Here is a 25,615-nt window from a genome sequence, read left to right as displayed (position 1 = left end):
AGTTGTTGGTTTTTCATAGATAACATTTATTAGATTGAGGAAGTTCCTTTCCATTTTTAGTTTAGTGAATGTTTTTATTTTGAAATGCTGTTGGATTTGTCAAATGTTTTTCTGCATCTTTTGAGATGATCTTGTGTTTCCCGTCTTTTCTTTTACTAATCTAGTGTCTTACATCCATCTATTTTCATATGTTGAACCAGTCATGCATTCCTGAGATAAACCCCACTTGGTCATGGTGTACAACTCTTCTTACATGTTGTTGGGTTCAGCTTGCTAGTATTTCGTTGAAGATTTTTGGGTCTATTCAAATGGATCTAAAGTTTTATTTTCTTGTAATGTCTTCGTCTGGTTTTTGTATCAACAAATGACTTTTACAGAAAGTCAAAAGCAAAACACATTAAAAAAAAGACTGATAAGTTTCTAAGGATTTTCCAAGGGATAAAGGGAAATTAGCATATGTTGGACCTGCTATATGTTTCAGACACTTTGCTTAGTGGCTTCCCTGGGGATTGAAGGGAGGCAACCTGGAGGAAGTAGTGTTTGAGCGGGGCCTTGGAGAGTGGGAAGAATCAGAAGAGAGAGAGAGGCAGAGCAGGCCCACCAGAGAGAGGGACCCACGTAAGCAAATCCTGGAGAGAGGAGGTCCCGGGGTATGGAAAGGAAGTGAGCTGTCACGGTTGCCTGTGATCTAGTGGGGGCATGGTAAGGGGTATACTGGATTGAAGAGTGTTCCCTCAAATTCATGTCCACCTGGAACCTCAGATTGCAATCTTACTTGGAAATAGGTAAGATGAGGCATTCTGGATTAGGGTGGTCTCTAATCCAGTGAATGGTGTCCTTCTAAGAAGAGAAAACAGAGACACAGTAGACCCATATACAGAGGGAAGAAGGCCACGTGATGATGGAGCAGAGACTGGAGTGATACAGCTGCAAGCCACGGAAGGCCACAGATTGCCAGGAACTGCCCGAAGCTGGGGAGACTCAAGGGAGGAGTCTCCTAGACTTTCAGAGGGAGTGTGGCCTGCTGGCACCTTGGCTTCAGGCTTCTGGTGTTCAGAAGTATGAGAGAGCACATTCGTGTTGCTTTAAGCCATGCAGCTGTGGTGTTTCCTGCAGTAGCCCTAGGAAACTCACACAAGGGAAAACGAGGAAAGAGGCGACCAGGCCAACGTGTGGTGGGGGCTCAGTGCCCGGCTATGGATGGGAGCTTGACTGGCAGACAAAGCTGACTGTTGATAGTTTCTGAGCCAGGAGCAGGGGTGAAGGGGAGAAGTGGACACAGTTTTGGGGGCATTCTTTCACAGATGTTGTTTTTGGAGTGTTGTCTTCTTTCCCAGTTGTTGTGACCACTGTCTCTGGAAGGCATATGCCGAAAGAGTGAGGAACGTGAGCTTCCCATTGGCCATGCCTCGCTGTCCATCCTGCCCTGCTGTGGGCCACTCTGAAACCTGAGGACATGGTTCCTGGCCTTGGTCTCCTTAGCTATAAAATGGGGTTAGTGCTGTCTCACCCACAAGGTTTATAGAAGGAAGTCTTCAAAGCAATTAGGAGAGCTCCTGGCACACAGGAAGCTCCAATAAATGGTAGCCATGATGATAATTGGTTATTTTGCCTCACCTTTTTCTTTTCTAAATTATTATTTCTTTGTTTTATAATATTAAAAGAAACACAGGCTTCTTTTTTTGAAAATTAGTACAGGCCAGGTGCGGTGGCTCACACCTGTAATCCCAGCACTTTGGGAGGCTGAGGCAGGTGGATCATTTGAGGTCAGGAGTTCAAAGACCAGCCTGGCCAACATGGTGAAACCTCGTCTCTATTAAAAATACAAAAAATTCGCCGGGCATGGTGGCACATGTCTGTAATCCCAGCTACCCGGGAGGCTGAGGTAGGAGAATCGCTTGAACCTGGGAGTCAGAGGCTGCAGTGAGCCACCGAGATCACACCACTGCACTCCAGCCTGGGTGACAGAGCAAGACTCTGCCTCAAAAAAAAAATTAGTACAGAAAATTAGCTTATTATTTCTGATTATCAAAATGATTCATTATGCCTTTTAGAAAACTAATGCAATGAAAGTATATTATAGACATGCCATCTAGATATCATTATCATAGTTTTAGTATTCTTTTCTACTTCTACATTTGCATAGGTATAAAATACCTGTCAATATAATATATAAAACAGTGTTGATAGCATATTTTTGTATAGTTTTGCAACCTACTTTCCTCATTCAGCATAACAGTGTGAGGATTTCTCTGGTCATCACATAGTTTTATTAAATATTTTATAATTGCTTAATGGTGTATCATATGAATGTGCCACAATATATTCAAATATTCTCCTATGGTTGAAAATTTAGCAATGGTACTGAGAGTTGAATGTTGGTGGTTTTTTTTACAAGCTTATTGAAGTATAATTGTACAATCAACTGCACGTGTTTCAAGTGCACAACTTGATCAGTTTGGGCATAATATACACTCACGGAGCTGTCATCACAATCAAGATAATGAACAGATCCATCACCCCCAGAAGTTTCTTCGTGTCCCCCCATGTCTTATCTGCAATTTGGCAATGATTTCTTGGATATGACACCAATAGCACAGGCAATAAAAAAAAAACTGGACCTCATGAAAAATTTAAAAATGTGCGCATCAAAATATACTATCAGCAGAGTATAAAGATCACTCACAGAATGTGGGAAAATATTTGCAGATCATATATGTTTAATAAGGAATAATTGTCCACGATTTATAGAGAACTCCTAAAACTCAACAACAACAAAAAAAACAACTGGCCGGACATGGTGGCTCATGCCTGTAATCCCAGCACTTTGGGAGGCCGAGGCAGGCGAAATCACCTGAAGTCAGGAGTTCGAGATCAGCCTGGCCAACATGGTGAAACCCCGTCTCTACCAAAAATACAAAAATTAGCTGGGCGTGGTTGTGCACGTCTGTAATCCCAGCTACTTGGGAGGCTGAGGCAGGAGAATAGCTTGAACCCAGAAAGCAGAGGTTGCTGTGAGCCGAGATCATGCCACTGTACTCCAACCTGGATGACAGAGCAAGACTCTGTCTCCAAAACAAACAAACACACACAAAAATCAACCAAACAAACAAACAAAAACAAACCCCAAACAACCCAATTAAAAAAATGGTCAAAGGATTTGAAAAGACGTATCTCCAAAGAAGATACACGAATGCCCGATAAGCACATGAAGGTACTCAATGTCATTAATCATCAGGGAAATGCAAAATCAAAACTCCAATGAAATACGACCTCCCACCCATAAGGATGGCTGCTATCAAAAAATAAAAAGTAACAAGTGTCGGTGAGGATGTGGAGAGACTGAAATCCCTATGCATTGCTGGCGGGAATGTAAGGCGGTACAGCTGCTGTGGAAAACAGTATGGCAGTTCCTCAAAAAATTAAAAATAGAATGACCATATCATCCAGCAATTCCATTTCTGGGTATATACCCAAAATAATTGAAAGCAGGGACACAGAGATATCTGGACACCATAGCTTCACAGCATTACTCACATAAGAACATAGAGCAACCCATCAATTGGTGGATGGAAAGAAACAAAACGCGGTCCATCCGTACAATGGAATATTATTCAGCCATAAAAGGGAAGGAAATTCTGACCCACGCTACGGTACGGATGAACCTGGAGGACATTACGCTAAGTGACATAAGCCAGTCACAAAAATACAATACTGTATAATTTCACTGAGATTAGGTGCTAAGGGTAGTCAGATTCATTGAGACAGACGGTTGATGTTGCTTGGAGTGTGAGTGGGGAATGGGAAGTTATCGGGCTTTTTTTTTTTCTTTTTTTTTTTTTTTTGAGATGGAGTCCCACTCTGTCACCCAGGCTGAAGTGCAGTGGCATGATCTCGGCTCACAGCAACCTCCAACTCCTGGGTTCAAGCACTTCTCCTGCCTCAGTCTCCCCCAAGTAGCTAGGATTACAGGCGCCGGCCACCACGCCTGGCTAATTTTTGTATTTTTTTTTTGAGATGGAGTTTTGCTCTTGTTGCCCAGGCTGGAGTGCAATGGTGTGATCTCGGCTCACTGCAACCTCTGCCTCCCAAGTTCAAGTGATTCTCTTGTCTCAGCCTACCATGTAGCTGGGATTACAGGCTCATGCCACCACACCTGGCTAATTTCTGTATTGTTAGTAGAGATGGGGTTTCATCATATTGGTCAGGCTGGTCACAAACTCCTGACCTCAAGTGATCTGCCCGCCTCAGCCTCCCAAAGTGCTGGGATTACAGGCGTGAGCCACTGTGCCCGGCCTGGAAGCTATTGTTTAATAGGTATAGAGCTTTAGTTTTACAAGATGAAAAGAGTTCTGGAAATGGAAGGTGATGATCATTGCACAATATTAGAAATATATTTAATATCACTGAACTGTACATTTAAAAATGGTTGAGATGGGGCCGGGTGTGGTGGGTCATGCCTGTAATCCCAGCACTTTGGGAGGCCGAGGTGGGCAGATCACCTGAGGTCAGGTGATCAGCCTGGCCAACATGGTGAAACCCCATCTCTACTAAAAATACAAGAATTAGCCGGGCATGGTGGCACACACCTATAATCCCAGCTACTTGGGAGGCTGAGGCAGGAGAATTGCTTGAGCCCTGGAGGTGGAGGTTGCAGTGAGCTGAGATCTTGCCACTGCACTCCAGCCTGGCCAACAGAGTAAGATGACTCTGTCTCAAAAAAAAAAAAAAAAAAAAATAGGTTGAGATGGTAAATTTGATGATGGGTATATTTTAACACAATAAAATAATTGAAAAGAAGAAAGTTACATCTGCTTTGCATCACTCTAGATTTGTTTGCCTTTTCTAGAACTTTACATAAATAGAATCACACTGTACATGCTCGTTTTTTGTCCTGCTTCTTTCAATCAGTGTAATAATTTCGTCATGCATCCATGTTGCTGCGTGTTACTGCTGAGTAGTATGCCATGGTATGTACAGACCACGATTCATTACTGCATTGGCTGTTGATAAACCCTGGGTTGTTTTCAGTTCTTAGCTATTTTATTATTTTTATTTTAATTTTTTTGAGATGGAGTTTTGCTCTTTTTGCCCAGGCTGGAGCACAGTCTTGTGATCTTGGCTCACTGCAACCTCTGCCTCCAGGGTTCCAGCAATTCTCCTGCTTGAGCCTCCCAAGTAGCTGGGATTATAGGCGCCCGCCACCACGTCCAGCTAATTTTTTGTATTTTTGGTAGATACAGCGTTTCACCATGTTGGTCACACTGGTCTCAAACTCCTGACCTCAGGTGATCCACCAGCCTTGGCCTCCCAAAGTGCTGGGATTACAGGCGTGAGCCAGTGCGCCCAGCCAGTTCTTAGCTATTTTAGATAAAGCTGTTACAAACATTTATGTGCAAGTCTTTGCATGTGGACATATATTTTTATTTCTCTTGGTAAATACTTGGGAATGGAATAACTGGAAACACATGTGTATTTAATTTTTAAGAAGTTGCTAAACTGTTTTCCTAAAGTGGTTGTGCCGTGTTGCATTCCCATCAGCAGTCCGTGAGAGTTCCAGTTCCTCCATGTCCTCAGCAACACTTGCTATGATCAGTCTTGTCCACTGTAGCCATTCTAATAGGTAAGTAGGAGTATCTCATTGTGGTTTTAATTTGCATTTTCCTGACTACAAAGGATGCTGAGTATCTTCTCATGTAGCCTTTTGTGTCTGGCTTCTTTCACTTAACATAATACATCTGAGATGCCTCCATATCGTCATGCATATCAGCAGTTTGTTCCTTTTTATTGCTGAGTTGTATGTATTCCCTTGTTCAGATGTACCTACCATTGTTTGTTTAGCCATTCACCAGCTGAAAGACGTTTGCGTTGTTTCTCGTTTTTTGCAATGATGAATAAAACTGCTATAAACATTCACACACAGATTTCGTGTGAACATTTTCCATGTATTTTGGGTAAACACCTGGGGGGCATTGCTGAGTCATATGGTAGGGGTGTGTTTGACTTTATAAGACACTGCCAAACAGTTTTCTAGAGTGGTTCTATCATTTGACTTCCTGTCACATCATAGGAGAGTTACGTTGCTCACCTCCTGGCCAGCACTCACAGTGTCAGTTTCATTCCTTTGTTTTGTTTTGTTTGTTTTTTGGGTTTTTTTGAGACAGAGTCTCACTCTGTCGCTCGGGCTGAAGTGCAGTGGCATGATGTTGGCTCACTGCAACCTCGCCTTCAGGGTTCAAGCGATTCTCCTGCCTCAGCCTCCGGAGTAGCTGGGATTACAGGGGTGCACCACCATGCCTACTAATTTTTTGTATTTTTAGCAGAAACGGGATTTTGCCATGTTGCCCAGGCTAGTCTTGAACTCCTGAGCTCAGGTGACCCACCCGCCTCAGCTTCCCAAAATGCTGGGATTACAAGCTTGAACTGCCTTGCTCGTGGCCTCATTCATTTGTTTTTTAGTCATTCCAGTAGATGCGTAGTGGATCACATCATGTTCCTTTAGATTGCATTGAGGTTTCTTTCTATTTGCATTTCTCTAATAATGAATGATGTAGAGCACCTTTTCATATGCTTCTTGGCCATCTGAATATCCTCTTTGGTGAAATGTCTTTTCAAATGTTTTGCCCATTTTTGGATTGTGTTGTTTTCTTATTACTAAGTTTTGAGGACCTTTTCTATATCCTGTATAGAATGATGATTTAAAGCATATTATTGATTTATATGATAAGCCCTTTATCATATAAACATTTGGCAAGTATCTTTTTCCCAGTCTGTGGCTTATCTTTTTATTTTCTTAACAATATCTCTTAAAGAGTAGAAGGTTTTCATTTTAATGAAGATTAATTTTTTTTTTTCACTTACGGTCATATGTTGGTATCTGGTCTAAGAAACCTTTGTGTAATAATAGTATTTCGTTTTAACAGTTTCTTATACATACTCTGGATACAAGTTTTTTGTTGACTATATGTTTTGTGAATATTTTCTCCCATTCTGGGACTTGCATTTTTGTTTCCTTTAATGGAGTATTTTGATGAGAAAAAGAGTATTTAATTTTCCAATTTATTATTTCTTTTACAGTTTGTAGTTTTTGTGTTCTATCTAAGAAACCTGGGCCTATTCTAAGGTTACACAGGTTTTCTCTTATGGATTCTTCTGGAAGTTTCCTAGTTTAGGTTTCACATCTAGGTCCTTGAACCGTTTTGAGTTAATTTGGGGGAGTGATGGGAGAAAAGAGTTGATGTTAATTTTTTTCATGCAGATATCCTGTTGATCCAGTATCGTTTGTTGAAAAGCCATCCTTTCAGGCCGGGTGCGGTGGCTCAAGCTTGTAATCCCAGCACTTTGGGAGGCCGAGGCGGGCGGATCACGAGCTCAGGAGATCGAGACCACGGTGAAACCCCGTCTCTACTAAAAATACAAAAAATTAGCCGGGCGTGGTGGTGGGTGCCTGTAGTCCCAGCTACTCGGAGAGGCTGAGGCAGGAGAATGGTGTGAACCCAGGAGGCGGAGCTTGCAGTGAGCCGAGATTGCGCCACTGCACTCCAGCCTGGGCAACAGAGCGAGACTCCGTCTCAAAAAAAAAAAAAAAAAAAAAGAAAAGCCATCCTTTCTCCACTGAATTGTCTTTGCACTTCTGTAAATAATCAATTGATGGTTTTGGACTCTGTTATGTTCCATTGATTATTTGCCTATTTCACCATAGTTATCTTTTCACCAATACCAAACTTTCTTGATGATAGCTATGTAGGTCTCAAAATCAGATGCATCCTCCAACTTTGTTCTTCTTGTTTATAGTCGCTCTGGTTATACTAGCTCAAAATTTTAGGGTCAGCTTATCAATTTTTACTAAAACTTCCTGTTGGAATTTTGATTGGGCTTGTGTTGAATCTATAGATCAGTTTGGCAAGATTGTCATCTTAACCATGTTGACGGTTTTATTCCATGGACATGGTCCGTCTCTCCATTTCTTAAGATCCTATTTGACTTAGCAATTTTTGTGTTTTTCAGTATGACGTTCTTGAGTGTCTTTTGTCAGGCTTATTTCGAAGTATTTTATGTGGGGATTTTTTTGCTACTAAAATTTAATGTTTTATTTATTTCACGTTCCAATTGTGCATTGCTACTGTTTAAGAATACAATTAATTTTTCTCTATTAACCTTTTATCCTGCAGTTTTATGAAATTCAGTTATTGGTTCTAAAGATTGTTTTATAAATTCCATGAGGTTTTTCAGATGAACAGTTGTATCAACAGAAAACAGGGGCAGTTTTATTCCTTCTTTTCCAGTCTTTATGCCTTTTATTTCCTTTTCTTGCCTGATGCAGCAGCCAGGGCATCTGTGAGAACATGGACGAGAAGTGGTGGGAGCAGAGGCATTCTTATCTTGTTCCTGCTCTTGGGGGAAAACAATTCCATCTTTTACCATTAAGTATGACGCTAACGGTGGAATATCTGTGGGTGCCTTTATGAGTTTGAGGAGCTTCTCTTCCATTCCTAGTTTGTAGACAGGTTTGTCATAAATGAGCATTGGATTTTTGTCGAATGCTTTTCTGCATCTATGCATGTATCCCTTTATTGTGGGCACCTCTGGCTATTTCCTTAGGATTCATTCCTAGAAATGAAAGTGAAAAGTCAAAATGTATAAACATTTTTAAGCCTTTGGCATCTTGTTTCCAAATTGCCATTCAGAAATACTTGGTCAGGGCCGGGCGCGGTGTCTCACGCCTGTGATCTCAGCACTTTGGGAGGCTGAGGCAGGCAGATCATGAGGTCAGGAGTTCCAGATGAGCCTGGCCAACATGGCGAAACCCCATCTCTACTAAAAATACAAAAATTAGCCAGGCATGGTGGCGGGCGCCTGTAATCCCAGCTACTCGGGAGGCTGAGGCAGGAGAATCGCTTGAACCCGGGAGGCGGAGGTTACAGTGAGCCGAGATCTTGCCATTGCACATCAGCCTGGGCAACAAGAACAAAAAACTCCATCTCAAAAAAAAAAAAAAAAAAAAAAAATTTGGTCAGTTTATATTCTTTCTCCCCCTGAGCTGAATGAGAATGTCTGTTTCCCCAAATCCTTTACCACACTAGATTTTATAATTTGTTAATTGATGCCAGTTTCATAAACCATCCCCCCACCATGTTATCCTGTTTCTATTTCCGTTTATTTCACTACCCTGGGCCTGGAAGTTTTATTCATTATTTGTATTTATTCTCTACTAAATTTTTTATTTTCCTTTTGCCAGTTTTCTGTTGGGCATTTATATTTTTCTTTTTAATTTACATACTTTTTTACATATTAAAGATGTTAATCTTTAGCATATATATGTCCCAGTTTCTTTGGCTATTCATTTGTTTTGTTGGTTGTTTTTTTTTTAACAGATTTTATTTTTTGGAGCTGTTTTAGGTTCACAGCAAAACTTAGTGAAGGGTACAGAGAATTCTCATCCACCCCCTCCCCCACCACACGCACAGCCTCCCCCACCAGAGTGGGACACGTGTTACAACTCACAAGCCCACACGTCATTGTCACCCAGAGTCCATAGTTTGTCGGCATTCACACTCGGTCTTGTACATCCTATGGGTCTGGACAAATGTATAATGACACATGTCACCGTGACCACTCTGGTGTCATGCCGGTGTGTCACTGCCCTAAAAGTTCTCCGTGCTTCACCTTCCTACCTCCCCGCCAGCTCCTGGCAACCACTGGTCTTATCACCGTCTCCATGGTTTTGCCTTTGCCTTTTCCAGAGTGTCCTAGAATTGGAATCCCACAGGGTGCAGCCTTGTCACAGTGGGTCCCTTCACTTAGTAAACCCCTTCGTAAGACGCACTGAAGTTCCCTCCGTGTTGTTCCACAGCTCCACAGCTCATTTCTTTTTAATGATGAGTAATATATTCCCTTGTCTGGCTGCACCACAGTTACTTAAACTTATTTATCCATTCACTACCAAAGGACATCTTGGTGGCTTCCAGGTTTTGGCAATTATGGGGGACCACCAAAAGGTTGTCATTCTTGCCAGCCTCCTCTCCCATCACAGCCTCCTCTCCCAACCCAGCATACTGAGCACACCCTGCCCACTCCTCCAATACCTACACGTCCCTCCCAGCATACTATGTCCCGCCCACCCTACAGGGCAGGGCAAGGTTTCCAGACAGAACACAGAGACTCCTTTGGCAGTCACGGGTGGAAGGCCCCCTCCCTGCTGCTGTGGCCGCAGAAGACTGGTCCCCTGGAGGGCCAGCGCCAATTTCTACCTAGGCAAGAGTCCTGGACCCAGGGGCCACTGCACACCTCTCCCAGCAACGTGCCTCCAGGCAGAAGTTGGCTTAAACCCTCGCACAACCCCTTAGGGGCACATTATTTGCATTAATTAATTGATTGATTCATTAATTCAGGACACTGTGCTTGGGACCTACAGCTGGGTTCCCATCGACTTTTTTTCAGCAAACTCAAAAGGCTCAGGATGAAGAAAGGCAAGAGGAAAGTGAGCACTTTAGGTATTTTAAATAATGCTAAAATCTGGCCCTGGTAACCTTGAGAACCACAGCTCAATATGTTTGAAGGTTTCTTTCTCCCCTTCAAGCTTTGTTTGAGAGCTGGCTTGTCCTGTGTGTGTCAATGATCTATTGCTGTGAAACAAACCGCCCTCAAACTCAGCAACTTAAGCAACCACCGGGCCCGGCGTGTAGTCCCAGCACTTTGGGAGGCCAAGGCAGACGGATCGCTCGAGCTCAGGAGTTTGAGACCAGCCTGGGCAACATGGCAAAACAAAACCCCATCTCTGTAAAAAATACAACAATTAGCCGAGTGTGGTGGTGAGTGCCTGTAGTCCCAGCTCCTTGGGAGGCTGAGGCTGGAGGATCGCTTGAGCCCAGGAGGCTGAGGCTGCAGTGAGTTGCGTTTGCACCACCGCACTTCAGCCAGGGGGATAGAGGGAGAGCTTGTCTTTAAAAAACAAACAAACAAAAAACCGCTTCTTTGCTCACAGGCTTTTGGTTTGGGCTGGGCTGGGACAGGCTGTTCTGCTGGGCTCCCTGGATTTCACTCAGGTCGCTGCAGCCACCAGGAAGCTTGGGTGGGCGGAGGGTCTGGAATGGCCTCCATTGACAGGTGTCGGGGCTCTGGTGCTGACTGCCAGTTGCGTGTCTCTCTCATGAGCTCTCGTCTGTCTGTCTCGCCTGCGCTGTGCCAAGAGGGAGAGTGAGGAGCTGCCCAGGCCCCAGAACTCGTCTAACACCATGTTTGCCACATTCTATTGGTCAAAAAAGGCCCCCCTAGATCCAGGGGTGGAGAGACAGGTGCTATCCTTGAGAAGATGAGCTGTGAAGAATTTGAGGCCATTTTAAATCTCTCTTTCTGTATCTGACGTGGCATAGTTTACTGTGGTGGAGGGAGAATCCAGTGTTTGTGTTCTCCAGTGATACTGCTGACTTTTTTTCATCACTGCTTTTACATTTTGGTGATCTTCAGAAAATGATAGAAATGAAGAACTGCTGCATTTCTTAAAGTTTCGCATCTTCTAGTTTTCCGTATGAGATCTTTCTAACGTAATAGCATCTTGGGACTTACTGCCTGCAAAACCCATCCTTTTAGTTTTAATGCATCACATAATTTTATGAACAAGCTAAATTATTTGCAGCACATATGAATGTTCTTAAAACCAAATTGCTTTACGTGCGTAGAAAGATAAGCAAAAATAAAACACTGTACATATTTTGTTTTCCCTGTAGTTTATTTTTTCTTTAAACATTTTTTTCTGTGACTTCAAAATTCCCAGACACTTTACATTTTCACTTCAGGCATGAGTATTAAATGTCTGTGTGTTCTGCACCAAGCTAGGGCTGGGAGCTGAAGATGAAGAGACACGATGCAACCCCCACCCCACAGCAGCCGGCCTCGAGGGGCACCAGACCTCGTCCTCCATGACCACATAGGATCTGGGGTACCTGCCAGACGTACCCCAATTAAAGCGAACTGAGGTCTCCATCACCTTCACTCTAGTTTGAGCCTATGGAACCCCAGCTGTAGGTCCCAAGCACAGTATCTTGAATTAATGAATCAATCAATTAATTAATGCAAATAATTTGCCCCTAAGGGGTTGCGAGAGGGTTTAAGCCAACTCCTGCCTGGAGGCACGTTGCTGGGGGAGGTGTGCGGTGGCCCCTGTGTCCTGGACTCTTGCCTGGTTTGAAATCAGCTCCGGCCCTCCAGGGGACCAGTCTTCTGTGGCCACAGCAGCAGGGAGGGGGCCCTCCACCCGTGACTGCCAAAGTGAGTCTCTGTGTTCCGTCTGGTTTCTGGAAACCTCGGCCTGCCTTGTAGGATGAATGGGACACAGTGTGCTGGGAGGGACAAGCAGGTTCGGGGGATTCTGCTGTTGGGTGTGGTAAGAAGGCTGGGGGAGGAGGCCGGAAAGGATACTACCCTCTGATGGCCCCACTCGGTGGGACGGGCCGGCGGGCAGCACGCAGGGCAGCAGCTCTCGCAGCCACAGCAGCCCCGCGGTTCAATGAGCAGATGACGAAAGGGGGCACCCATGGGTGCGGCGGGGCCTCAGACTCGAGACCTGCCCTGTGTTGTGAGCAACGATTCCGAAGCGCAGCTCCTGCAGGGTCCACGTGGGAAGATGTCAGGAGCCCTCGGCCTTCTGGGCCTGTCCGCGGCACAGCCACGGCAGTTCAGGTGATGGACCCACATGCCCATCTCTGATCTAGTTTTACCTGACTCAGTTTCCTTGAGAGCCCAGGGGCCCCAGCAGTGGGAGGACCTTTTCGGCTGACTTCCTTAGGCAGGTGGGGAAGAAAGGCCGCCTGCCACTCACCAGGCCCAGGGCTGTGCCTGACGCGGTAGAGGGTTCTAGAAAGGCCAGTCAGGTTTCTCAGTGTGAAGTTCCCAGTGGGGAGGGATTGTGCTGGAACCCTCCAAAGGAGCTTTATTTACTTAGAGCTGGTGCTTCTTGGAGGAGGAAGTGCCTCTGGATTGATTGCCTCCAACGCTTTATGTTCTGAGCTCGAACAGGAAGGCAGGTGCGATGAATGCAGCTGAGTCTCTGTGGGACGCTGCAATTGGGGTCCAGAACCGAGTCTTGACTTTACTCTGGTTTTATTTTAGCAGACATTTGCTAGACATTACTGTTAAATCTTAAGAGAGTGTCAGGCGCAATGGCTCACGCCTGTAATCCCAACACTTTTGGAGGCTGAGGCGGGTGGATCACCTGAGGTCAGGAGGTCAAGACTAGCCTGGTCAACATGGTGAAACCCCGTCTCTACTAAATATATATAATTAGCTGATCATGGTGGCGGACGCCTGTAATCTCAGCTACTCAGGAGGCTGAGGCAGGAAAATCGCTTGAATCCGGAAGGCAGAAGTGGCAGTGAGCCGAGATCGCACACTGCACTCCAGCCTGGGTGACAGAGCAAGACTCCGTCTCAAAAAAAAAAAAAACAAAAAAGAAAAAAAGAAAAAATCTCAAGGCACAGGATTTAACCTGTGAGGTGGCTGAATCCGTATAATAAAATATTTTGCAATTTGGAATGTAACAAACTCATAAAAAATAACAGAATAAATGGGGTTGTACTGCTGAACTGCAGACAGCTGCACAATATGCTGGTGAGAACATGGGCCACAAAGCTTGGTTTCTAATCTCAGCTCTACCACTTGCCAGCTGTGTGACCTTGGGCAAATTTCTTAACCTCTCTGGGCCTCAGTTGCCTCTTCTTTACAGTGGGGTAATACCACTATTCATTTCAGAGGATTTTTGTGAAGATTAACTGCAATAAAAGCACCTGAGAAGCATTAGCTCAGGGCCAGGCCCATAGTCAGTGTTTTAATAAATGCTCATGATGTTATTAATAGTATTGAGAACCCAAATGTTTCCTAACCAAAAGCATAAACTGAACCAGTACTTTTCAGGAATACAGTGAGCTGGTTTAAACCACGCGGAAGCCCCATCCTATCTAAAATCATCATAAAATAGCTACTTTTAGTAAAGCCCGGCCCCATGCCCCAGCCTTGTTATTCTCCTCCCTTCTTTATCCATGGGGAAACGAAGGCTGAGAGAGGCTTGGTGGCTTGGCCAAGGTCACACAGTGAGGAACCCCAGTCAGTGTGACCTTGGCTGTCAGGACGATGATGACTTACAGCCTCTATTGAAGTGGAATGGAATTTGATCATGAAAATGCTTTCCCATCCAAGTGGAAGTAGAACTGTGCAGTGGGGTTCATACATTCATTTATTCACAGGTGTTTACAGGGCATATTCAGCTGTGCCTGTATGTGTGTTTAAGCTTGGTGCATAGGTTTAAGTGGCTTCCCCCATGACCCCCGTCCCCCTCTGGGTGGTGTGGGCAGGGAGACATGTGGCCATCATCACATGACCTGTTCCACCAGCCCCCCGTCCAGCTCTGACGCTGGCCTGCGGTTCCCGGACAGCAACGGCCTCCTGCAGACCCCACGCTGGGATGAGCCGCAGCGGGTGTGTGCCCTGGAGCAGATCTGCGGCGTGTTCCGCGTGGACCTGGGCCACATGCGCTCCCTCCGCCTTTTCTTCAGGTAGGAAGCATCTGTGGGCGCCTCCTGGGAGTTGGCCTGTGTGTGCTTTCCCCGGCAGCCTGGGCTTTGCGGCCGGTGCCGTGCACGGCTTGGGGACACAGGGCCCTGGATGGAGTCTTCCCAAGCGTCTGCCTTCCTCCCTCACTGATCTTGTGGGCAGTGGTTCCCCACTGCGGCTCCCTGACAGTTCTCAGGCTGGGTGAGCTACCGAACTCGCTCCCCTACCTTCGGCGCGATGGTAGCCAGAGGATGCTTGCAACTCTGGCTTGGGAGAAGAAACCAAACCAGGGCAGAGACTAGCAGCTGCAGGCGGCTGTGATTCCCCGGGAGGTGCTCTGGAGCTCGGCCATCTGTGCGGGACGGGCCGCGGCTTTCCGGATGGAGGCTCCCTTCCTTTCCTGATGGGTGGGCAATGCCTAGTTTCCTGCAGTCATTCCCCACATCAGATCCTCCTCCTTATAGTCAGGGCAGCCCAGCCGCAGACAGCACCACCGAGAGGCCCGGGCTTAGAAGAAGCCGGCGTGTCCAGAAGCTCGGGGGGTTCCCAGACCCAGAGCCACATTCCAGCCTTTCATCTAAGGGCAGCCAGGGTTGGGCTGACAGCACTGACGGATGTTTAGTGACTTTCCCTGGAGGGTTCTCCCAGAGTTCCACCCACACGCAACCAAGGAGGTCTGTTCCCAGGAGGTTCTCTTAGCACATGGCCCGCTGGGGCTCAAAACTGGATTCCAGGGCACTCAGCATGGGGACCCAGGTCTCCCGGACTGCAGGGACCATGTAGCCGGGCAGGTGGTGGTGGGGAGAAGGCCACTCTGGCAGGTCTCCAGAGAGGAGCTCCAGGGCCTCCCAGGAAGGAGCAAGTTTTGCCATCTTCGGCAAAGGGGGTAATGGTTTTTGTTCGGTGTAGTTCTGTCCCCTCCCGCCAGCAGCCAACTCCACTGGGACTCACTGTTTCCTGCTTCTGAGGTTGGCGACAGTGGCCTCTGATTATACTTGGAAATAAAACCCCCGTGTTTACATATTCATCGGGCTTCCCTCTCCCGCTTCCAATGACCCTTCAGCGACGAGGCCTGCACCAGCGGCCAGCTGGTCGTCGCCAGCCGAGAGAGCCAGTACAAGGTTTTCCACTTCCACCACGGCGGCCTGGACAAGCTGTCCGACGTGTTCCAGCAGTGGAAATACTGCACCGAGATGCAGCTCAAAGACCAGGTAGCCCAGCAGACTGCCCCAGAACGCCCCGCGGTTGACACTCCCCACCCACCGCGGGCCCCATCACCCTCCTGGGTCCTGTGTCTAGGGTACGGGGTGTGACCCACGGTAGCTTTCGGCCGTCAGAGCAGCAACTTTGGGTTTGAAACCTTTGCCCAGGGCTTTCCGTAAAGTCAGTGCCCTGCACTTGAAAAATCATGTTTTGACAAGACTTCCTGCCATATTTTGCTCAATCTACGTACAAATGTAATAAGAGCTCTTTAATTATCTGTTTAAGATACTGTATGTGCTTATTAGAAATGGGGCTGACTTTAAAATTCCCTTCCTTCCCACAGAGCCTCCTGCTGGCTTCCCTTATTACAGTAGCATGGCTTTTTTTCCCCCTACATTGAACAACCTTTGATTTTTGAATTAAATGTCAGCTGCAGTTTTGCCCTGGATTCGTGACTGCTCGCGGAGACAATCTGACAGGCTGGCTCCCTGCTCGCAGAACAGCGATCCCTTTGTATGTGGCCAATCACATGTAATTCATTGCAGGCCCTCCCGGCAGAGGGAAGTTAGGCCGAACGAGGCATTAATTCCGTTTTTGCGGCTGGGGTTGGAGAGAGTGTGTGTGTTGGGGTGGGGGGGAGTCGGGGGGCGGCGGCACAGTGGGCCGGGGAGGAGAGAGCCGCAGAGGGAAACCGATTTTAAGATGAAGGTATTTTCATTTTAATTGAGCCTAATTACACTCGCCATTTAGGGGTTTGTATGCAGGGGACGGCCCTTGCCCTCCTTTCAGAAGAGAGAGAGGCTTTTAATCCTGGGAAAAGCACCGCTGGCCTCTGAAGCCGCGCGGCTGAGATCCTGACCTTTGCCCAGTTTTCCTCCCGTCCAGCAGGTCGCCCCCGATAAGACATGCATGCAGTTCTCCATCCGCCGCCCCAAGCTGCCGTCCTCCGAGACGCACCCCGAGGAGAGCATGTACAAGAGGCTCGGCGTCTCTGCCTGGCTCAACCACCTGAATGAGCTGGGCCAGGTGGAGGAGGAGTACAAGCTACGGAAGGTGAGGTCCGGGCCCGCCCAGCTGGCCCCGCGGAGAGCCAGCCGGGAACCGGGAACGAGCGAGAGGGAAGGAGGGCCAGGGCCTGGCCGCCCGCCCGCACCCACGGGCCACCTCCTTGTGAGGGCCCCGTTTTCTTGTGTGAGGTTCTCTGTGAACACACCGATAAAGCAATCAAAGCTGCTGCGTTGAAAAAAAAAAAAAACAAAAAACCTCCCTCGAGGGTTTGGGGGGATACCGTGTCAGCCTGCATAGAAGGGTTTGCAGTGAAATGCAGCATTTCCAAAACCAGGGATTAGGCCATGACGTGAGAACGACACGTTAATCTGAGCGCCACCCCAGGGGGGGCATTGACATTGAAATGAGCCGGGTTTGTGTCCTGTATGGGAATTGAAGGCCACTGCTTTCCCCTTGTAAATATGTGCAAATTGCAGAGATCTGAATCAAGGCGCACCAAAACCACCAAAACACACATCTCTGGGGATTTGGGGGTTCTTTGAGCTGCCCTATTTTATCCCCTCCCCAACTTTTGCCGCTTCCTCCAGGCCATTTTCTTTGGCGGTATTGATGTGTCAATCCGCGGGGAGGTCTGGCCCTTCCTGCTGCGCTATTACAGCCACGAGTCCACGTCGGAGGAGCGGGAGGCGCTGCGGCTGCAGAAGCGAAAGGAGTACTCTGAGATCCAGCAGAAAAGGTAACCGCCGGGGCCAGCGCGGCCCACCCCGCCGAGCCGCGGAGGAAAATGTCATTTGAAAAGGCAATTTAAGGTGCAATTCAGCATTGATAATATGTTTCGTGACCCATAGTTTCTTTCAAAAATGGGTCTCCCAGGAACGTGAGTGATAGGGTGGGATAAGTGCAGTCATTAAACCAAGCACTCGGGCCTCGGAACTGCGGGACTCGTTAGCTCACATGTCAAGGTTTTAGAATTCTCGTTCAACAGACTTAACTAGGCGCTGACGTCCCACAGCTGAAGGCTGGGGCTGGGAGCAGGGCCTGGAGGGGTGAAGGCATCCGGAGACTGTGTCCCACTTGGGCTCTGCTAACCCGGGACTGGGCTCAGCTCTCTCTCCAGGAGGCTGGGACTGGGTGAAGCCCCTGGGCTGTGCTCAGCTCCCCTCCAGAACGCTGGGCCAGGGCCAAGACCTCATTACCCACTGGGCTGCGACTTGCTCTCCTCTCTGGGACGCTGGAGCCTGTGAGGCTGAGTTAATACCAAGGAGAGCCTTGGATACACGCCACCCATCCGCCGCATCCGGGGAGGGTCTGCAGCCGGCAGCAGCAGCTCCCATCCAGGGAATGGGGGTTGGGAGGAAGAGTGGCTTCCTGGAGTGTGTGCACCACACGATGCCTCTGGGTGCCACCCACTGACCCCGGCTGGGTACTCGGCTCCACACAGGCTCTCCATGACTCCCGAGGAGCACAGAGCGTTCTGGCGCAATGTGCAGTTCACTGTGGACAAAGACGTGGTCCGGACCGATCGGAACAACCAGTTCTTCCGAGGGGAAGACAATCCCAATGTGGAGAGCATGAGGTACTCCCTCCCCAGCCAGCTCCTTTCCCACCTGCAAGCCTGCAAGCCTCACCTGACCACTCTGGGAAGTGGATGAGCCCCCAGCAGCTTTCTGCAGGGGCCCTCTTCCAGGTTCATACATCAAAGCCCCAGAAGTGAAGGATGCGCTACCCATGAGCTACTTCAGTTGGCATCTCAGAGCTATGGCATCCCAGGGAAGCCACCCAGGTCCCTGCCAGTGGGGCCCACAGAGCCCCTCTATCCCCTGGGCATCAACAAGCCTGTCCTTGCTTGCCTCACACCAACCATGGACCAGCTTCCCCATGCACCCCCTCCATCTCCCTGTGGGTGGTCCTGCAGTCATACAGCCACACAGAGCCAGAGGCTGGCATCTGTGACATTCTGCTACAGCCTAGCAAATAATTGCACAGAATTAGCAGCCCACAGAAATGTCCCTGCCAGCCCACCCCTTGTCACAGGCAGTCCAACCTTCAGAAAATCAGAGCCGTGTTCCCCCTTAACCCCTGCTCTCAAGGTTCTGGGCCTAGACAGCAGCTAATAGCAGGCCATTACTTTTTTTTTTTTTTTTTTTTTTTGAGACCAAGAGTCTCGCTCTGTCATCCAGACTGGAGTGCACTGGCGTGATCTCAGCTCACTGCAACCTCTGCTTCCCGGGTTCAAGCGATTCTCCGGTCTCAGCCTCCCAAGTAGCTGAGATTACAGGCGTGCACCCCACCATGCCCGGCTAAGTTTTGTATTTTTAGTAGAGACAGGGTTTCACCATGTTGGCCAGGCTAGTGTCGAACTTCTGACCTCAGGTGATCTGCCCACCTCAGCCTCTCAAAGAGCTGGGATTTTTTATAGGCATGAGCCACCACACCTGGCCAGGCCATTACCTTTTGCAAAGCAAGGGTCTGTGTGTCTGGAACCTAAGCTTGGGCTCTGAGATGATGGCACAGCTGCCTTCCATTGAGGTGAAGGCAAGCGAGGGAAGGCAGGGTCCACGGCCCAGGGTTCTGCAGGCTGGGCAGTGTGCCGCGGTGAGGGTCAGCCCCACCCACTGCTGTCTCCACCGCCTCCCAGGAGGATCCTGCTGAACTACGCCGTGTACAACCCTGCTGTCGGCTATTCCCAGGGGATGTCGGACCTGGTGGCGCCCATCTTGGCAGAGGTCCTGGATGAATCAGACACCTTCTGGTGCTTTGTGGGTTTGATGCAGAACACGATCTTCGTCAGCTCCCCTCGGGACGAGGACATGGAGAAACAACTGGTGAGGCTCAGGGGGATGGGTGCGTCCAAGGGCATGTGAGGGCCCCTGTTGCCTCTCCCCTTGTAGCCAGGGTTGCCGTGGTGATGCGTGGCTTGGCTGCTGTAGGTCAGTGGGCAGTGGAAACGCCAGGATAGGACTTGCCCGTGGGATATGGGCGGCTTAGCCCATCTCGGCCTCCGGGGATGGCCCTCTGACTCCCTGCAGGTCCAGAGGCTGCGTTGTGTGGGCTGCTCTGGTGGCCTCCCACCCCTGCACATGACAGCCTGGCCCAAGCTCCCTGGCTGGCAAGGAAGAGGAGGCACCATCACACCCAGCCCCCTCTGAGCCTTAGAACATGGGTCCTCAGGTGTGTCTAAGCTGCTCCCTGCAGGAGTCAACACAGCCAGGGCTTCTGAGTGCAGACAGGAAGAGGAGGGGCTCCTGAAACCCCCTGAGGTCTCCTGGGCAGTCCTCACACCCCACCCCTTCCCTGGGGTGCCCAGCTGACACCTCTCCCATCAAGGCCTCCTCAAAAGGACCAGCCCTATGTAGACCAGGAAGCACTGAATGTCGGTGGTGGGGCTGAGCCCAGCTGGGTAAGGCAGCGCCGGAGGACCAGCGTGTGTGACCAAGCCAGGGCCGAGCCAGGGCACCTGCTCACTGTTCTTAGCACGCATCACCCATGTCTACCAAGTACCTGCCAGGTGCAGTCACCAGACATTCACCCTCCCGGCTGGGCCGGGAAGCTGGCATTGTGAGCAGAGGACGCTGGGTGTCGGGGAGCACTGTGGGAGGTGCCCGTGATAAGGACAAGAGGGCTCCTGCACCGGGGACAGCTCCAGGGTGTGTGGGGTCTGGCCCTGAGTGTCGCTAAGGCTGGGCTGAGCAGAGCAGTCCCAGTGGTGGGACTGAGTGACCTGGTCTTCCTGGACCAGACCCGTCACAAGTAGTGAGGGTGGAGCTGATGGAGGGCCTTGAAGGCCAGGGCCACAGAGTGTGTCTCGTCTCATAGAATGGGGGTCCCCACCCCCAGGCCACAGAGCGTGTCTCAGAATGGGGGTCCCCACCCCAGGACACAGAGTGTGTCTCGTACAACGGGGTTCCCCAGCCCCAGGCCACAGAGTGTATCTCATAGAATGGGATCCCCACTCCCAGGCCCAGGACTGGTACTGGTCCGTGGCCTGTTAGGAACTGGCTGCACAGCAGGAGGTGAGCGGTGGACGGGCCAGCGAGCATTCCCACCTGAGCTCCACCTCCCATCAGATCAGCGGCCGCATTAGATTCTCACAGAAGCTCGAATGCGAGAACCCTATTGTGAACTGAGCATGTGAGGGATCTAGGTTGTGCGCTGCTTATGAGAATCTAATGCCTGAAGATGTGAGGGGGAACAGTTTCAACCTGAAACCATTCGCACTACCTTGTCCGTGGGAAAATTGTCTTCCAGGAAATGGGTCCCTAGTGCCAAAAAGGTTGGGGATCGCTGCTAGACTGACTGTTAGGGGGTCGCTGATGACAGGCTGGGAGAGCGGAAGCCAACAGAGGATTTGAAGGCAAAGGAGCCCAAGCAGAGAGGTGCAGGCACCTGAACAGGGGGCAGGAGTGGAGCGTCTGCAAGGGGGTCATCCACATGAGTGGGCTTGACCCGGCTGTAGGCCACAGGGCGGAGGGCTGGCCACACAGCTTCAGCGCAGTCTCCCGTGGGAACAATGGGCCACCTGTGTGGGAAGGGGGCATGTGGCCCCGAGCCCTGCCCCAGGATCCCCCCAGTTGTGATCTAACTCCACCTGGGCCAGGGGAGTTGAACCCAGCCGAGCCTGCTCACTCTGCATCAACGGGTGGGTGTGACGTCGGGTGTCCACATTGCTTGGGGAGGCACTTACAGTGTCCAACGCCATTCGCCCCTGACGGCTCATGGCAGCGCATGGCTGGGCGACTCATTGACTGCTGGAGATTGATTTTTCAGCGGCATTGATGAAGTCAGCAGCCTGGGCCCGAGTGCTGCCAGAAATAGCCCCAATCTTGTCCCACGTCACTGGGAGGTGACCTTAATGGCAGGAATTGAGCATCCTGGGGCTCAGACACGTCCCCTTCCTGCCCTAAATCAGCTCTGGAAGATGATAGATCTGGGTGAGCATAGCCGAAGAGGGGTGGGGGTGCTCCCCGGATGATCCACTCACCTCCCCAGGAGTGGACGTGGGAAACAGCCCCCAAGTGTCCACTGAGGGTGGGGAGCCTTCCTGTCCATGGAGCGGTTGCCAGCGTCCTGCCACGCCCGGGCACAACACTCTGCCTCACCCTGGACCACACCACAGCCTCCGGAACAGTCAAATCTGGGAGGAACTGGCAGAGGCAGGTGTGAGCCGATTCCAGCGGCGGAATAAAGCGTTGGGGGGCAGGCACATGCAGCAGGTAGAGGCCCCTGGGTGTGCTTTTCCAGGTTGGGGTGGCCCAGGGAAGGGCCCCAGTGGGAGTGGGCTTCCTGGGCAGCAGGCCCGCATGGGACCAGAGCTAACTAATGCGTGATGGCCTCGCCCCCAGCTGTACCTGCGGGAGCTGCTGCGGCTGACGCACGTGCGCTTCTACCAGCACCTGGTCTCGCTGGGCGAGGACGGCATGCAGATGCTCTTCTGCCACCGCTGGCTCCTGCTGTGCTTCAAGCGGGAGTTCCCTGAGGCCGAGGCGCTGCGGATCTGGGAGGCCTGCTGGGCCCACTACCAGGTGAGCCAGGGCAGGGGCCAGGAGGCCTACTTGGTTCACTACCAGGTGACCCAGGGCAGGGGCCAGGGCTGGGGAGGTTGGGACCATGGCCCTTGAACCACCGTGGCCACCCTGCCTGCTGCCCCTGTCTGCCTCGCCGCCCCCAACCCACAGCCACACGTTAGCCCCCCAAACGGCGACTGCCTTCCCGTCCCACGTGGCTGGCTTCAGACCTTACAGCTCGCCTCCCCAGTCGCTGAAATCGATGCAAATTGCCCACTGACTGCGCTCATTACCACTTTCTGGGGCTGAGCTCCCTCCTGTCACAACCAATCAGTGTGAGTGACACTGTCGGGGGCCTACACTAGGCCACAGCAGCCCAGGATGCTGGTGCCCATGAGCGTGAGCCAGCACCGCCCCACCCCCTCGGGACCGCCCTGCCATGAGGGCCGACTCACCCGTTACCCTCCTGTGCAGAGAAAGAGCCTGAGATCCCACTTGCCTGTCAGCCCCTCCAGAGGGCCCCAATCAGTGATACCGACTTCCACTCTCCGTCCACCGTCACCAGCATCTTTTCAGCGAATTCCCCTGGGAGCACAGCACTGGCTCTGTCACATGGCCTTAACGCCCAAATTAGGGACGAGCTGGAGATGTCAAAAGATAAGCAAGTCTCTTTGAATCCATCAGCCTTTAAAAAAAAAAAACTCTCACACTGACGCATCCAGGAGGGCTGGACTCTTTTGCAGGAGCTGGCTCCATCCACCACGGCAGCTCCAGCAGCGTCCGTCAGAGAACCCTGAAGATGGAGGCGAACACCCATCTGCTGGAAGACATTTGTGTCAGCGTCTCCTGTCCTCACTCACACTGCAGGGGGCTGATGTCTGATGAAAGCAAGTCTGAAGCCACGGAGTGCCGGTGCCACACGCCGCCTTTGCATGCCTTCATCGGCTCGCCCCTGGCCCGGGTCTAGGTTTCCCTCCTGGCTTAGCCTGCTGGACGTGGACGTGCACGTGCAGGGTGGACGATCTCCATTAATAAAGGGAAGCACGGCATGGATGGTCTGAGAGGCTTCATTCCCACCACCCCCAAAGAAAAAAATCGTGCCTCATTGCACGTTTTCCCAGTGGCAGATTTGCCGCCCTCATTCCTTTACGTTCAGGCTGATGTTACCCGTCAACTCAGGGCGTGGCCCAGCAGATGGGACCCTTTCCCATGGACACCTACTATGTCCCAAGTGTAATGAGATCTAGTCGGAATTCCAGCGGGAGGCCCACGTGATGTGGGATCTCTGTTGGCTGACATTTTGTTGGAAGTCCACAAAGCAAGCTTCTGTTGTTTTCAGACTGTGGGCTCGATTTAGCCACAGTTGGTCCCATCCCTCGATCAATTGGTAGCATTATGGGGTGGGGGTGGGGGTGGGGGTGGGCTGCCGATGAGCTGGGAGTGAGCTCTGTGGAATGGGAAGGTTGCTGCCAGGTGAGGCCTTTAACTGTTCAGTGACCCCTGAGCGAGAAAAGGCTTTTGATGCTATCCTTCCGCTGCCAGCATGTGGTGGGGCTGGACGGCCCTACTCCCTGCCTGTTCTGGGAACTGAAATCCGCCTATGCTGTACAGGCTGTGGAGATCGTGCCCTCCCTCTCCCTCCCCACATTCCTCTCCCAGAGAAGCTGGGCGTCCACCTTCCTGCAACCCGTCCGCTGTGTCTCGCACCAGCCACAGTTCAAATCACTGCAAAAGGATCCGTCAGAGCCAAAACAGGACCGTCCCAGATTAGTTCAGAGGAAGCAGCCGGGCAGCCTGGTGCATGGTCTCTCCGGGAGCAGGCTGGGGCGTGGGAGTCGCCTGTAGCCTCTGCCCTGATGGTGTGCTCTGCTCAGCCTGGGCCGGGGACACCGTTCCGTCTGGTTTGTGTGGTCGACGTCAGGAGACTAAACATGGACTTCCCAGTGCCCCCGTCCTTCCTGTGCCTCCGGAAGCGCGTGTGCATCAAAGGTGGCGTGCCTTGAGGCGTCCAGGCCAGAGAGCACACAGGATGCAGCCGTCAGGACCTGGCGTGGGCTTCCTGCTGCGCAGAGTGCATTGCTGGCAGGCCCTGTGAGGCGGTCTTTAAAGGGAGGGCTGCAGAGTCCTCAAAGTGCCCGAAAAGAGGCTCAAGGACAGGGCGATCATTTAATCAGCCAACCCGTGGGTGACCTGCTGTGCCCGCTCTGTTAGGATCTTCCCACTTTTCTAGCCACAAACCCTAGAGTCGTCTCTGGGGCATGATTTGGGGTGTGTGGCCTGGAGCCAGGAGGACAGGCTGACCCGTGGGTGGCTGCCAGAGGCGCATTCCATGACCCGCTGGAGTGAGTTCTGACCCAGACTTCCGCACACACCGTTGCTCAGGACTGTTAGAAATGAGTCCTCCCCATGAGCGCGGCCAGGCCTTCTGAGGAAGGGTGCTCTTGGCACCCCCCAACCCCCACGCCGTCATGGAGACCACCCACATTGCCACCCAGGAGAGCAGCAGCAGCCCGTGGGGGCTGAGCTCAGCATCGTCCCCTCTGGATGTCACAGCAGCCTGTGCATGTGGGTACTGGGATAGACTCCACGTGCAGGTGGGGAAACTTAGGGCCGAAGAGGCGGTGCAGCTTGCCCAGGGCCACACGGCCCCCAAGCTGGGCTGTGAGCCCAGACACCTCGCCCTGCAGCCCTCGCTCGCACCCTGGCACTCAGTGTCCCCCTGAGTGCAGGGCCTGGGGCTCGGTCAGAGCCCGTATCTGAACTCTGCCCGCCTCCACAGACGGACTACTTCCACCTTTTCATCTGCGTGGCCATCGTGGCCATCTACGGGGATGATGTCATCGAGCAGCAGCTGGCCACGGACCAGATGCTCCTGCACTTCGGAAACCTGGCCATGCACATGAACGGGGAGCTCGTTCTCCGGAAGGTGCGGCTGCCCCAGATGTGGGCCCCGCCCCCAGAGCCCCATCCCCACCATGGCCCCCCAGCACGTGCCCTCCCCAACCCATAGCACCGGGGGCTCCCCACTAAGGCCTCGTGGTCAGCACCTGTCTTGGCCTGGCTGTGTCACCTTGGCTGTCTCCTCACTTTCCTGGGGTGCCAGCCCTGACATAGGAGCCTCCCTCGCTGGCTGAGGAGGGAACGAATTCCCCAGGGCTGACGGACAGGACAGGTTCCCTACCCTGGGGTACCTCGCTTACAGCCCAGAGCTAGGAACACTGAGAAGGAGGTTGGACCTGAGGGCAGGGTGGCCAGAATACTGGGGACCCTGGGCTTTGGCCCCCTCCCCCACTTCCCAGACTCCTCCTGGAGATGCTGCCCGTTAGCTCTGTGGTGGTCCTCAGGGCAGTGAGGGG

The 25,615-nt window shown here is 51.0% G+C and overlaps 1 protein-coding gene across 6 annotated transcripts in view; it reads left to right on the top strand.

The window, feature by feature from the left end:
- TBC1D16 (TBC1 domain family member 16) overlaps positions 1-25,615 on the top strand; it is a 76,741-nt gene that overhangs the window by 46,710 nt on the left and 4,416 nt on the right. The window contains exons 3-11 of one of the 6 annotated variants that reach the window (XM_032177068.2): positions 14,385-14,546; positions 15,608-15,755; positions 16,636-16,800; positions 17,343-17,491; positions 18,197-18,331; positions 19,394-19,580; positions 21,745-21,912; positions 22,098-22,277; positions 25,039-25,185. In XM_032177068.2, the coding sequence (XP_032032959.1) occupies positions 14,385-14,546; positions 15,608-15,755; positions 16,636-16,800; positions 17,343-17,491; positions 18,197-18,331; positions 19,394-19,580; positions 21,745-21,912; positions 22,098-22,277; positions 25,039-25,185 (1,441 nt within the window). The other 5 variants (XM_032177066.2, XM_032177072.2, XM_032177071.2 and 2 more) reach the window with 5 other exon arrangements.

This window comes from Hylobates moloch, unplaced genomic scaffold, assembly GCF_009828535.3.
Source record: "Hylobates moloch isolate HMO894 unplaced genomic scaffold, HMol_V3 SCAFFOLD_15, whole genome shotgun sequence".
Taxonomy (NCBI): Eukaryota; Metazoa; Chordata; class Mammalia; order Primates; family Hylobatidae; genus Hylobates; species Hylobates moloch.
Note: the sequence above shows the minus strand (reverse complement) of the source record. Positions and strands in the feature narration are given on the sequence as shown.